This window comes from Lepeophtheirus salmonis, chromosome 8, assembly GCF_016086655.4.
Source record: "Lepeophtheirus salmonis chromosome 8, UVic_Lsal_1.4, whole genome shotgun sequence".
Lineage (NCBI taxonomy): Eukaryota > Metazoa > Arthropoda > Copepoda > Siphonostomatoida > Caligidae > Lepeophtheirus > Lepeophtheirus salmonis.
In genome coordinates, this window is record NC_052138.2 from 1724539 (window position 1) to 1736731 (window position 12193).

Genomic DNA, 12193 nt, shown 5'->3' on the forward strand with positions numbered 1-12193 from the left:
AAAACTTCCGCAATTAATTCTGACAAAAGCCATTTATCTCTCGTCATCTTTATTTCCTTTTTGTCTCTACGTATATCTCAGATCACTTATAAGTTATAATAATAGCCAGGTCCACGATAAATCTTTTATATTTGTTTCTATTCATTTTACTAGACAAATATTATATTCAATCAGATACTTATTATAATATCTATTTTATTTGTCTCAATGACAGCATGTCATCATTTACCTAACATAATAATTATAGTTCAAATAACATACTATCGACACTGACTTTTATTCCGAAATGATAGATTCATTATAGATTTTACTTCATTATATTTTTTCCACATAATATATAAGAGGTTGGCCTGAAAAGTTTCCGCCTATCTAGTCACATCTATCTTATATCTTGAGTATAACAGTTACACAACAAAGTTTCAGCCATTTTGGAAGGTGCAGTTGTTATATCAGAGTCGTTTGAGTAAGTTGATGTGAAAGTTGCAGCGAAAACGGACAAAATCGAATATGGTGCCATCATTAAATAAATTATTTCTGAAGGCCCAACCTTTAAATAGATTTTAAACAATAACAGACATATAAAGGCATGCTGTGTGTGAATTTGAAGCGTTTTCGTCAGTCCAACTCGGAGTAACTGAGCCAAAAACATAAAAATGTCACCTGAACTAATGTCTTGTATCTTTGTTGGGTTGGAAACGGTTCAGAGCACACTCGGTAAAACTGATAGAATGCAGAAAGGATTTTGAAACCGGGATCTCCCCTCCCTCCTTCTTTCACGTCCCCACACTCCCAAATGCGGCCAATGAATGATACAGCCCCACAATAACCAGCCATTCAAAACATCATTTCTGCAGACTCATTATTATGAAATACTCTTGTTAATTGTGACAAGAGCATCAACAAAGAACTATTAGAGAGAAAGGCTGGAGACAGAGCTGTGTCATCTGTTGACAATAAATTCAATGGTCATTATTAGGAATGTGAAAATTGTTTAAATCTTCGCGAGTGTAAATCAAAAAGAAAAGTATATGCTGATAACTTTGACGACATCTTATCTGCTGACAGAAACTATAATACATAGTGCTCCTTTCCCGCTAATATATGTTTGAATTTCCAAAATATGGAGACATAATTAATAAGCTAAGGCAGTGGTTCTTCTCTTGTGGTACTTGGAGGCACTTCAGGGGGTATTTGAGATTTTGAAAGAATATTTTACAAGTGGTACATTACTGAAGCTAAAAATACTTATTGCTAGTAAGGGGGTACTTGGGTTCGACAAATATTTTACAAGGGGTAGCTCACTAAAAAAGGTTGAGAATCCATGAGCTGAAGCACAAATATCTTGCAGGCTACCCATATATACTATTTTTAATTGTATGCTCCCTAGGCCTTATTGAAAAAAAGATAGATAAATTGAATTTGTGGACTGCAGTCTCAACTCTATCAATTATGTGAAGCTCTCTAGTAGTCTTAGACAGGGAGCACTATACAGCCTCTCAAAACTTCTAAGAACTATCTAATTATAAACAGGAAAACTGACGCAAGGATACAAATAGGTAGACTGCTGTTGCCAAACGAACGTTTCTCATGAATGCATGCGATGGATTTCCAAATACAAAGTTGTTTGCTCGAATAATTAATTAAATTACTACCCATCAACTGATGAATTCAAGGAGTTTCCTTAGTCACACAAAAATAATAAAAATCATTGTTTATGTTTAATCTTTGTATTTCTTCAAAATCAGTGCACTCTCCAAGTATATACTCAATGATGCTAAATAAGAGCATTTTGGAGATGTTACAAAATAAGAAGAAACCACAAAAACAATGCGGTCACCCTGACAATTTGAAGAATATTTTGAAGGAGATCAGCTTAGCTGTCATGCTGTTAACTATAAGCAGCTGTAACAAGGAAGAAGGGTGATGGAAATAAACTAGAACATAGCCAAAAATCGATCCTCAATTCTACATTGAGTCGAACAAGGAGTTAAAATTACAAATTCACGACAAATCCTCTGGTTTACTCTGCGTCATTTTTGGGCAAACGTAAATGTTTCATTCAAATTTTCTTTTTTAACTAGGACTAGTATAATTATGTGTCACATTGGATGAAACGATAAGGCCTTGTAAAGGTGGGAGTATATACTACAAACGCCTTTGAGGCAGTATTGTGCTTAGCCAGTTCATTCGTGAATTATCATACACCGAGTATTCGTGTTGTACAGGAAGAAAAGTGGTTCGAGCTGATATTATTTCTGTTCGTTTTTTACCAGTGGTTCGAGCTATTTTTTTTACCCGCTCAATTCTGCTCTCTACTGTGAGAGAAACTGTTGTACACAGTGGTTCGAGACCGACCGTTTGAAGTTGGCATTCGTACAGAAGCAGTCAACATTGGTGAATAGAAGACAAGAAGATATCATAAAGACAATGCAAGGACGCGCGCATCTTTGATGACGCGCCAGAAGCTCAAGGAGCTCGAATGGGAAGTTTTTATGAATCTACCCTACAGTTATGGACTTAGCACCAAGTCACTAATACATGTTCCTGTATATGGCCAACGCGCTTGGGGCTACAAATCTGAAAATTGGTTTTACGAGTTTTTTTTCAATAGGGACAAGGTCTTCTATGAGAAGGGCGTTATGAAGTTAGATTCTTGTTGGCAACAAGTTATCGAATAGAACGGAACATACTCAGAGTTGAGCAAGTTAATGCAACTTAACTTAAATAAGTTAAGTTGCATTAACTTTTAACTTAACTAGTTAATTATTTTAACTTCGACTTAACTAGTAAATATTATAGTACTACTAAAGAGGGATCTGTGTAAATAAATTTTTTAAAGAATTTTTAGATTTTTTTAAACTGTTCCACTCTATTCCTGTTTCAGGTTATCAAAGATGTCCATTTTCAAGTCAGGGCTTGTGCCAAGCACCACCCCAACAAAGATACTCTCAAGTGTGCCCAGATCAGGAGTGGACCAAAATATGAAGAAACTGTTCGTGCTGCCTCTACCCATGCGCCTCTTAGTCTCCCCCATGTAATCCGGGCAAAGGGTGGCTATTTCAAACGATAGTTGTTGTTTTTTAAATTAATGTATATTACACTTTGATCATTTTCACAAAAACTTATGTAAATTAATAAATTCATATTGAATTTATTAATTTAATCTAGGATCCTAGAGTCTAAAGCAGGGGTTACCAAACTTTTTTTTACTGTGGGCCTGATAACTGAAAGAATGACGAGGTCGGGCCGCATAATCATTCTGTTTTGTTACTTGTAACATTTACATATTCATTAACTTCAACAAACTTTAATGTCAAAAAGTTTCTTTGAATTTCTAAGCCATATTTTATTGTCTCATGCGTAACTTTCCAGAAAACTTTAAATATGTTGATAGATGTTTTGTTTCATAGTGACTCCGAAGATTATACTCTTTCAAAAGTACAATACTTTCGCTACACATAACGTAACTAGATTTCTAACCCTTTGTTTCCACAAAAAAATACTTTACTCCTCACATATCCTTGAAACCGCGGCATCCTGTGGCCACTTTGTTTTTCAGTAGCCATAATGAAGGGTGAAGAAAACTGGATCTAAAAATGAAAGAAGGGGAAAGATGCATCATTGTAGAATACCCAAATGAAGATGGAAAAATGAAAGTTGTTCCTCCTGGTGCTAAATGTACAACACTGAATATATATTTCTTGGAATGCATAGAATATGACAAAGGTACTCTATAGTTATTTACAAGATACTACGCGTAAAATATACTACAACAATAGTAAATTAAAGGCACATAGCAATCAGGATCGTTTAGTATTCTAAATGTAATATTCAAATTTATATTTTATCACAAAGTGTCATATTACATACGCTTTATCAACTAAATTCAAATTCTGTCGGCAGGCCAGATGAACTGACGTCGAGGGCCTGATATGTCCCGTGGGACATAGTTTGGCGACCCCTGTTCTATTGTACTAAAAGCCTTTAGTATGGAAATAAATAAAGATAGGTTTAGAGGCTTCAAAGTAACATTCCAATATTTATGTACATTTTGGTCCGTTTTTATCATGCCCCATCATAGTCCCACTCAGTTTTTTTATCATTTATAATTAATAGACAAGGTTGTGCCTGGTTCAGTGTTTCTATCGGTCCCGTTTCTTTCATTTCAACAGCTTCAGTGTCGTTGAAGCTTTATTGGTCTCGGATCCGGTCTCGGTTCTTTTGTATACAGGCTCATTTTGGTAACAGGCACTTAAAACAATGGGCTTTGTTAGGAAATTCGGGCCCAGGAAATGATATTACATACAAACAGGACTGCCCCAAGTTCTAGCAGGGGCCCAAAAGCTTAGGTAGCTTATGGTAAAGGTTTTCAAAGTGGGGGGCGTGAGGGGAGGATAAGGGGGGTAGTAAGATGGAGAATTGAGGATTGCTTTCAGTCTATACATGTTTCGAATAAAGGGGCCTCAGCTAAAAACGTATTAGTGTAGGGGCGGGCCTTGGCATAGTAAAGTTTGGGAACCCCTGGCTTAACAAATATCATGGTTATTATATTATAGGGGCCTTACAAGCTTAATAGCGGACCTGGATCCCTAATCTACTCCACTCTTTCCCTCTTTTATTTACACCGTCTAGTGCCTAAAACCACTATTTTAGATTCATGAGAATCCCTTAGCTATTTGGAACTCAGATAAAACTGTATTACCCTGGCGACGTAAAAAAAAATCATAGGAAAATGCTGCAATGGCTATAAAAAAAAAATTCAGAAAATTGACTTATTGAAAGTAATCCATTTTTTTATAATATACGAGGGTCTTTGAAAAGTCCATGCAAAGTCCGACAGATGAAACTACTGGTGCATATTGAGCAGAGTTGGGCAAGTTAATGTAACTTAACTTATTAACTTGGATAAGTTAATAAGTTAAGTTAATTAACTATTTACTTAACTAGTTAATTATTTAAACAGCGTTATTGTAAGTTCAAATTAATTAGTTTATTTTTAATTTATCAAAATCAACTTTTAACATAACTTGTTAATTTTTTAAACTGAACTATCTTAATTTTAACTTAACTTGATTAAGTTAATTAGTTCAAGTTAAATTTATTTTGTAATTCTAAGTTGAAATACTAAAAAACTGTCTTTCAGTAACTCTTAGTTCTCCGATAATTTAATTAAACACTGTGTCGGTACTATTTGTTTTATTAAACTTTTCAACTAGGTCATCCCACATCAAATCGATAAAAAGTATATTTTCTCATTATTGTAGGAAATGTAGTTTTTACATTATCTCCGATATTTTTATAATTTTACATATAGTTAAAAATTCATAAATCTCAAATTTCAGCTGTCTTTGACTTCCATTTTAGTAGTGACTAGAATTTGTATTTTTTCTTGATCGTTGAATTGGAAGTGAAGAAAATTTCAGGCAGAGAGACCGAGAGAATAATTTTTATTATAAAGCCTTGATAAATTTCTCAATGGACATACTTTAATAGTTATTTTTTAATATCGAAATTAATTTTAACTTAACCAAGGTTGAGTGATTTAATTTAACTTAAATGAGTCTAAAGCTAATTAACTTAAACTTAACTAATTAAAAAATATATACTCAAAATTAACTTTAACTTAACTAATTAAAAAAAATAGACTCAAAATTAACTTTAACTTTAGGGGTTAATTTTCATAGAAATCGAAATTAACTTTCATTCAACTAGTTATAAATAAAAAAATAATAATAATTAACTAGTTAAAAAGATATGTCAACTTGCCTATCCCTGATATCGAGGTTATTTTTAGTTAGTAGCATCTCCGGGAAGAACACCCACCAACTTTCAGCCATATCGGTCAATTTCTTTCTGTTTGTCATTCGTTTGAATCGAGGAATCGACCAGAAAGATTATGGTGACTGTCTTTTGGATTCCCAAGGAATAATCCTCATCGTCTATACGGAAAAGAGTAAAACTATTACAGGTTCATATTAATCATCGTTATTGGACCGTTTGTAAAACGCACACTATTCCCCCACAAAATAGTTTTCATTCACGACAATGCACCAGCTCACATCTCAGCAGTTGTGGTCGCAAAATGAATAAAAATAGGGTTCCAACTCGAGATGCCTATAGCACTAGCAATCTCATGCACCTTCACTCTTTTGTCATCCATCACCATATCATGGATTTTATGAATGATTTCTGGAGTAGTAACCTCAACAGGGTGTCCAGAATGTTCAGCGTCAACTGTGCTTATATGCCCACTCCCAAATTTTTGAAACCACTTATAAACTAATCTAATCGAAGGTGCAAAGTCCCCATAAATTTTATCAAGCTTCTTTTTAGTCTCCTGAGGCGTTTTGCCTTTCATAAAGTAATATTTAATCAACACACGAAAAAAAATTTGCACAAATTTTATTGAAAATTACTCCACTTCCTCGATTCAAACGAATGCATAACTAAAAGAAATAGATCGATCTGTCTGAAAGTTGGCGTGTGTTCTTCCAAGAATTGTTACAAAATAAACATAACCTCGATGCGTACCAGTAGTGCGATCTCTCGGACTTTTCTAACGACCATTGTTTATTGTATTTTCTTTATATATTCTATATAAGAAAAAAAAGCACAAGAATCGATACCGATCAGCAATATATTGCGGTCTTGGTTCGACTTTATCGGTTCAAGAACCGGAACCGCTAGACCGATAAGGGCACAACCCTGCTGATAGATATATAATGCATTAGTTTATTGATTCTACCAATTTTTAGCTTATTTACTCTTGTCGTTCATGTTTTATTCAAAGTCAATGGTCAAGATCCAGAATAAATCAAACAAAAATTACCCAACCATTGTCTTAAACCAAAAAGTTATTAAAAAATCTGAAAATTTAATTTTTTAAGAAATATTGATAGCAAAATTTTGAAAATTGAACGAGAGGGAGAGTAGAAGGACTTCTCAAACTTTTGGGACTAGAGGACCTTCTACAAAATTTTGGTGTCAATAAAACATGTACCGGTCATCCCATAGCACTCGGCTCTTTTCTGTTCATACTTTCAAAAATAAACTTACGATAAACGTTAAAAATCATCAAATTCTGAGACATGAGTCGCTCCCTCCCCGCCCCCAGATATAAATTATAATCTTCATGAGTATTCTAGCTCGATTTTAAAATCGCAGTTTAATAATACTTACTTGAGTGTGGCTCGAGTCCAAGTGTTTGGGAGTAAGAGTCCTACACTTTCCTAATAAGGATAAATCAAATTTTTCAAATTATATCCAGGCAATGTACTCATACACTCCTTACTTTTTAATTATGAGTCATTATAAATAATAAGTAACCAGAATTGAGTATGTAGTTGATTCAACTTTACCAATTTGAATAGGATCGAATGTCGCGGAAAAGAGCACATCTTTAATATATGTGATAAATTCAACAGCTGACTTGTAAACAAAATAAGATGGGGTCAAAATAGTACCTGCGCTTGAATAATAAGAGCTTTAAAATCAATGAAAACATTGACTGTGAAATTAATCTAAGCTGATTTGAAGCCGGGTACAGCTAGGAATTGTTCCATCCATCCTAGGGGATATTCCTTCCTGGAGACTTATTAACTGTAGTCTATACTAATAAATATGGCATCTCAGTCTGTATGTGTCGAGACCTCGACGGATAATGCAATCATTGAAGTGGCCTATGACGGAACGGAGATCCTTCAGCCTCCTCTTAGTCTTGGGGAGCATTTGGCTAAACAGGCCTCAAAAATTGACTTCTCAAACACGACAATTGAGGGTAATTAATATAAGGAGTAGTTCTTTTAATAATTCCTCTCATTGATTAATGTTTAATTTCAGCAGATGAAAAAATGGAACAAGATCAAGAGTCCGACGAGTCTGGAGAATCAAGTGAATCTGAAGACAGTCCAACTGACGGAAAAACAGACTGGCCCTGGGAAAACGTTCGAAATAAGCTCAAGGATGCTCTAACGGAACTAAGTGTGTTAAGCGATGTACTCGCAGTTTCCAGTAAGGAGTTAAAGGATCACAAACGCTACATGATCCTGGACGGACCCTTTAAAGCAGACGCCCATGACCTGCGTCCATATGCATGTCTTGTAGCCAAGAAAAAAAGTCTAGATGGACCTGCTAGGATTCTCCTTCAAGGAGCAGAGAATTTGAAACATATAGCCTCTTCCACACCTGACGGAACGAGTGCAGGAGGAGCTTCAGCTGGATCTGAATCTATTAAAGATGCGACAAATGAATTTCATATTGAATTATTACGCTTAAGACAAAATTGGAGACTTAAAAAAGTGTCAAACAATATTTTGGGTGACTTGAGTTATCGAACTGCAGGGTCTCATTTTAAACAGTCGGGTGTTTTTGAGGTAACTAAGGCTGCCTCCACTGCTGCTTCTACTCCTGCGGCTGAGGGTGAAGAGAAACGGTCTGCTCTTAATGTAACAGTGCCGTCGGAGTTGGAAGGGATTGCTTTTATTCAGGTTACTATACAAAAGGAATCGGATCAAATGATGAATGCCAATTTGACCAGCTTTACAAATCTACCAGGTAGCTCCTTTGGCAATGGATCCCCGAATAATTCAGGCAACACCTCTCAAGAGGTTCATTGGCAGAAGAAATTGGAACAAGCTCAAAATGTTCTATTTTGTAAGGAGCTCTTTGCTCAACTGGCCAAAGAGGCAATACAATTAAAAGCTACTATTCCTCACATGGTGGTTGGTACTCAAATAATTGCCTCTCTATTTACTGATATACAGCTCATTATCTCATTATGCCATTCATCTTCCTCTGATCGAAGTAAAAGATCAATGGAGGAAACCTCCAAGAACAGTGGAAAAGATGGATCTAATTCTTCAAATCAACAACAGAGCTCTCAATCACAGAAAGATCATTCTCACGTTTTGGAACACTCTCTTCATCAACTCCTTCGCCAAACTCACGCTCGAAATATAAATCCAGAAGGTCCTAGTTTGAGTTCTGCACCTGTTGGAGTCTCCAAAAAGAGACGCATTGCCGGTCCTTCAGCTTGTGATCGTCAATCCCTTCTTGAAATGGCTAAACATGAGACCATATTGGAAAGAGTGATTGCTCAAGCACAGCATGTTGTTCTTCGACTCCGAACCATGTTTGTTCTAGACACCATTGGACGCGACATGAAAGACCCTCTCATAACATGCCATTGGAGTACACTAAGTAGTCCAACTTGCACTTCCGTCAAAGTTATGATCGTTACCTCAGGCTATGACAGTATTAACAAGACTCAATTATTCATTAAAGTAGAAGAGAAACGACTAACCGTTGTTTGTCGAGATGGCCGAGTTTTGAAGTTTAGTCATGAACCCCAAGAGCTACGAGACTTTATTCTTTGTCAAATTGCCCAACATCAGGTAAGATATCTCACAAGAGCTTAATATAGACAGAGCCTGTGTTTATTCATTGTTTTTTTGTTTTTTATACTCCCTACTTCTTTCTTAATAGGTGAATGGAGTTCAAGCTCTGGCTAAAGTGACTGGTTGGCAAGTGATCTCCAGCTCTAGTAACCTTGGTTCAGGAGTAGTTGAGCCATTGGGTAATGCAGCCGGAGTTCTTCTTTCAAGCCCTACAGGGGATCGATTTATCTCTGTGCGTCCAAGTCCTATAACTCAAACCTCTGTCTGGGTATCTTCCGCACCTTGCAAAGATTATTTCCCAAGTGCTGTTGTAAAAGATCATAAGAAATGGGAAAACCTTCCAGAGTCCTTCAAAGAAGTTCGGTTGGATCGCATGGATGGGAAAAATCTTTTAAGTAAATTAGAACTTTTAATGGCAGCACTTGTGAGTAACGTTGGAATATCTTAAAAAACATCGTAATTATTATTTAATTAATTATCTCAATCATGGAAAGAAAGGAAAAGGAAGAAAAAAAAGTTTTATATAGTTATCAAAATACAAAGTCCTTTATTTTTTTAAACCACCTTCTTCAGGAATGACTAGAGACAACATTAAAAAAGTGATATATTTCATCCTTGTCATAGACTGCGAGTTGAGTCTGACAAGCATCACATTTCACTGAATTATACAGCTCTTCTTCAGTCTCAATTCCCATCTTTTTTTTATTCTTAATGGATTTCTTAGAGTCTGTATATGCGAGTCCCTTGGAAGTATCAACGGTACAGTTCATGACAAACATGGCTCGATATTGATTCTTGTACACATCATGTCTTTGACAATCTAGGCACACAACAGCAAAACAGGCAGGGCAATTGAGGACTGCATCGCTATTGGGCAGTGGTTTTACTTCGGATGGAGCTGCCTTTGTTTTTTTATTCTTTGAACTTTCATTTTGATAAGATCGTCGTATGCTATCCACCCATGCTTGATCACGGTCGTCTTCTCCGGGATCGTATAATAGTTCATCATTGCTTTTTTTATCTTTGATCCCGGATCCACTTTCCTCTTCTTCATCCGAGTCAAAGTAGATGTCATCGTAGGTCTTTTTAGTACTAGTAGAAGAGTCATTAGCCGATGCGCTGTTTGAGGTTGAAGGCATAAATGAGGATTTGGCATCCTGAGCTCGACTCTCAAATTCAATCCTCATTTCCTTCTCAAAATCATCCAACTCCTCCTCTTCTTCTTCAGGAGGATCATCTTGTCTTCTCGTCGATGATGGGCACTTCTTACTCTCCATCCGTTCCATCAGTTTTTGGATATTAATTTTCCCATGGGAATCACAGGCTTGAGCTTCTTCGTCATCGGATGAAGAGTTTCCACATCCCTCATCATCGCTAATTTCCTCGTCTCCACGATAGTCTTCTCTTAAGTAATCGTCCATTGTTTGTTTACTAATAATACTTGATCAATGATTTACACCAAAACAAATGTAAGTCACGTGAAGGTCATAACGTCATATAAGTACATGAAAATGTTTGCAGCTAGAACTCAAATGTATTTCTACATACCCTGCTAGAACTCAATGTTTTAACTACGTTAGTCTGGAACAATTTTCAGTTCTCACTAAAAAATTTAAACCATAAATGATGACGTCAATGGGATCCCAATACAAGAATATAACGATGGAGAATAATTTAAAAACCCTAAGTATAGCGTTTATAAATAAGGTATTAATGGAAAAAACAAATTTAAATCACAAAGTTGATATTTTAAATACCTGCAATTGGATTGTATAATATGAAATTCTAGTCAGACAATTAATGCTAGATATTTAAAAAAAGGTGTTAAGAAATCAGACTGAGTACTTTCATATTGCGCAGGAATAAAGATTGAAGGTACTAGCGTCGGGTTAAAATTTATGTACTTTGAATAGAAAGATTGGATAAAAACTTTACAAAATACTAGATAAATAAATGCATTAACGTCCATTGTACCTTTTATCTGATCCATTACACCCTATTAGTGATTTTGAAGGTCATCTTGATATAACTTATTTTCTAGTGAATGGTGCAATTAAACGAAGCAACGGATTGAAAAATAATTAGACTATATAAACTATATTTTAGCCACTATCAAAGATAATAATTATAATTATACTCATAATCAAGAAAAAAGGATGTAGTAATCTTCGGCAAAAATAGCCAAAAAACCTCTTATGGAGAATAAGAAAATGAACGCCGTTCATATTTATTTTTTTTCGTTCAAAAAATGGACGGAAAGAGTGAACACCGTTCGTTTTTCCGTTCAATGTCCATGCCTGAATATTACTCATCCATTTAAGAGTAATATAACTGGGCATTTGTACTTAATATTGTACCACAGAACACTTGAGAGAAAAGTAATTTCCATCAAAATATTCAAAAAATTATACTAATAAATTAAATATACACCATCCATGGAATATTCAACTTTTGCATTATCCTCATCAAAAGTCCCTAAACTAGTTATTTTATATTATTATTTTCATTCTTTGCTTACAACTTGTATAATTTGCTTATGCAAGTTACAAATTGTACACAGATTATTGCAATCAGTGATATATGGTTGTATTCAGAAAATGGGCTTATCATAGAACTTATTTCATGAAAGAGATTCTTCTTAATACCCAGACTATTCATAAAAAATTACATACCTAGATTATGACTGTGTAGTGTGTGTGTTCTATAAATTATAACTAGAAAAATAATGTTTTTGAATCTAAATAAATGTAAATTTTGACTCTTTGAAAAATATATTTGAATTAACAGATTCTCAAATA

At 35.1% G+C, this 12193-nt stretch overlaps 2 protein-coding genes across 3 annotated transcripts; one reads left to right on the forward strand and one right to left on the reverse strand.

Moving 5' to 3' along the window:
• Positions 1 to 7404: 7404 nt before the first annotated feature.
• On the forward strand, positions 7405 to 9931 carry MED17 (mediator complex subunit 17). Of its 2 annotated transcripts, none has more exons than XM_040717710.2 (3): positions 7405 to 7777; positions 7840 to 9392; positions 9484 to 9931. In XM_040717710.2, exons 1-3 carry the CDS (start codon positions 7621 to 7623, stop codon positions 9841 to 9843), a joined length of 2070 nt encoding a protein of 689 aa, XP_040573644.1. In that variant the 5' UTR covers positions 7405 to 7620; the 3' UTR covers positions 9844 to 9931. The 2 variants fall into 2 exon arrangements, with proteins under 2 accessions (XP_040573644.1, XP_040573645.1); XM_040717711.2 differs by having other exon boundaries at positions 7432 to 7777; positions 7843 to 9392.
• Positions 9913 to 11037, reverse strand: LOC121122682 (E2F-associated phosphoprotein). The gene has a single exon (XM_040717713.2). It carries the CDS (start codon positions 10814 to 10816, stop codon positions 9965 to 9967), a length of 852 nt encoding a protein of 283 aa, XP_040573647.1. The 5' UTR covers positions 10817 to 11037; the 3' UTR covers positions 9913 to 9964.
• Positions 11038 to 12193: the final 1156 nt, after the last annotated feature.

What these genes read in the sequence shown, in the direction of transcription:
- LOC121122682 (XM_040717713.2), bottom strand. Translation starts at nt 10,816, where the DNA reads ATGGACGATTACTTAAGAGAAGACTATCGTGGAGACGAGGAAATTAGC.
- MED17 (XM_040717710.2), top strand. Translation starts at nt 7,621, where the DNA reads ATGGCATCTCAGTCTGTATGTGTCGAGACCTCGACGGATAATGCAATC. An exon ending in CTCAAACACGACAATTGAGG is followed by an intron (nt 7,778 to 7,839) that starts GTAATTAATATA and finishes GTTTAATTTCAG; the next exon opens with CAGATGAAAAAATGGAACAA. An exon ending in GTCAAATTGCCCAACATCAG is followed by an intron (nt 9,393 to 9,483) that starts GTAAGATATCTC and finishes CTTTCTTAATAG; the next exon opens with GTGAATGGAGTTCAAGCTCT.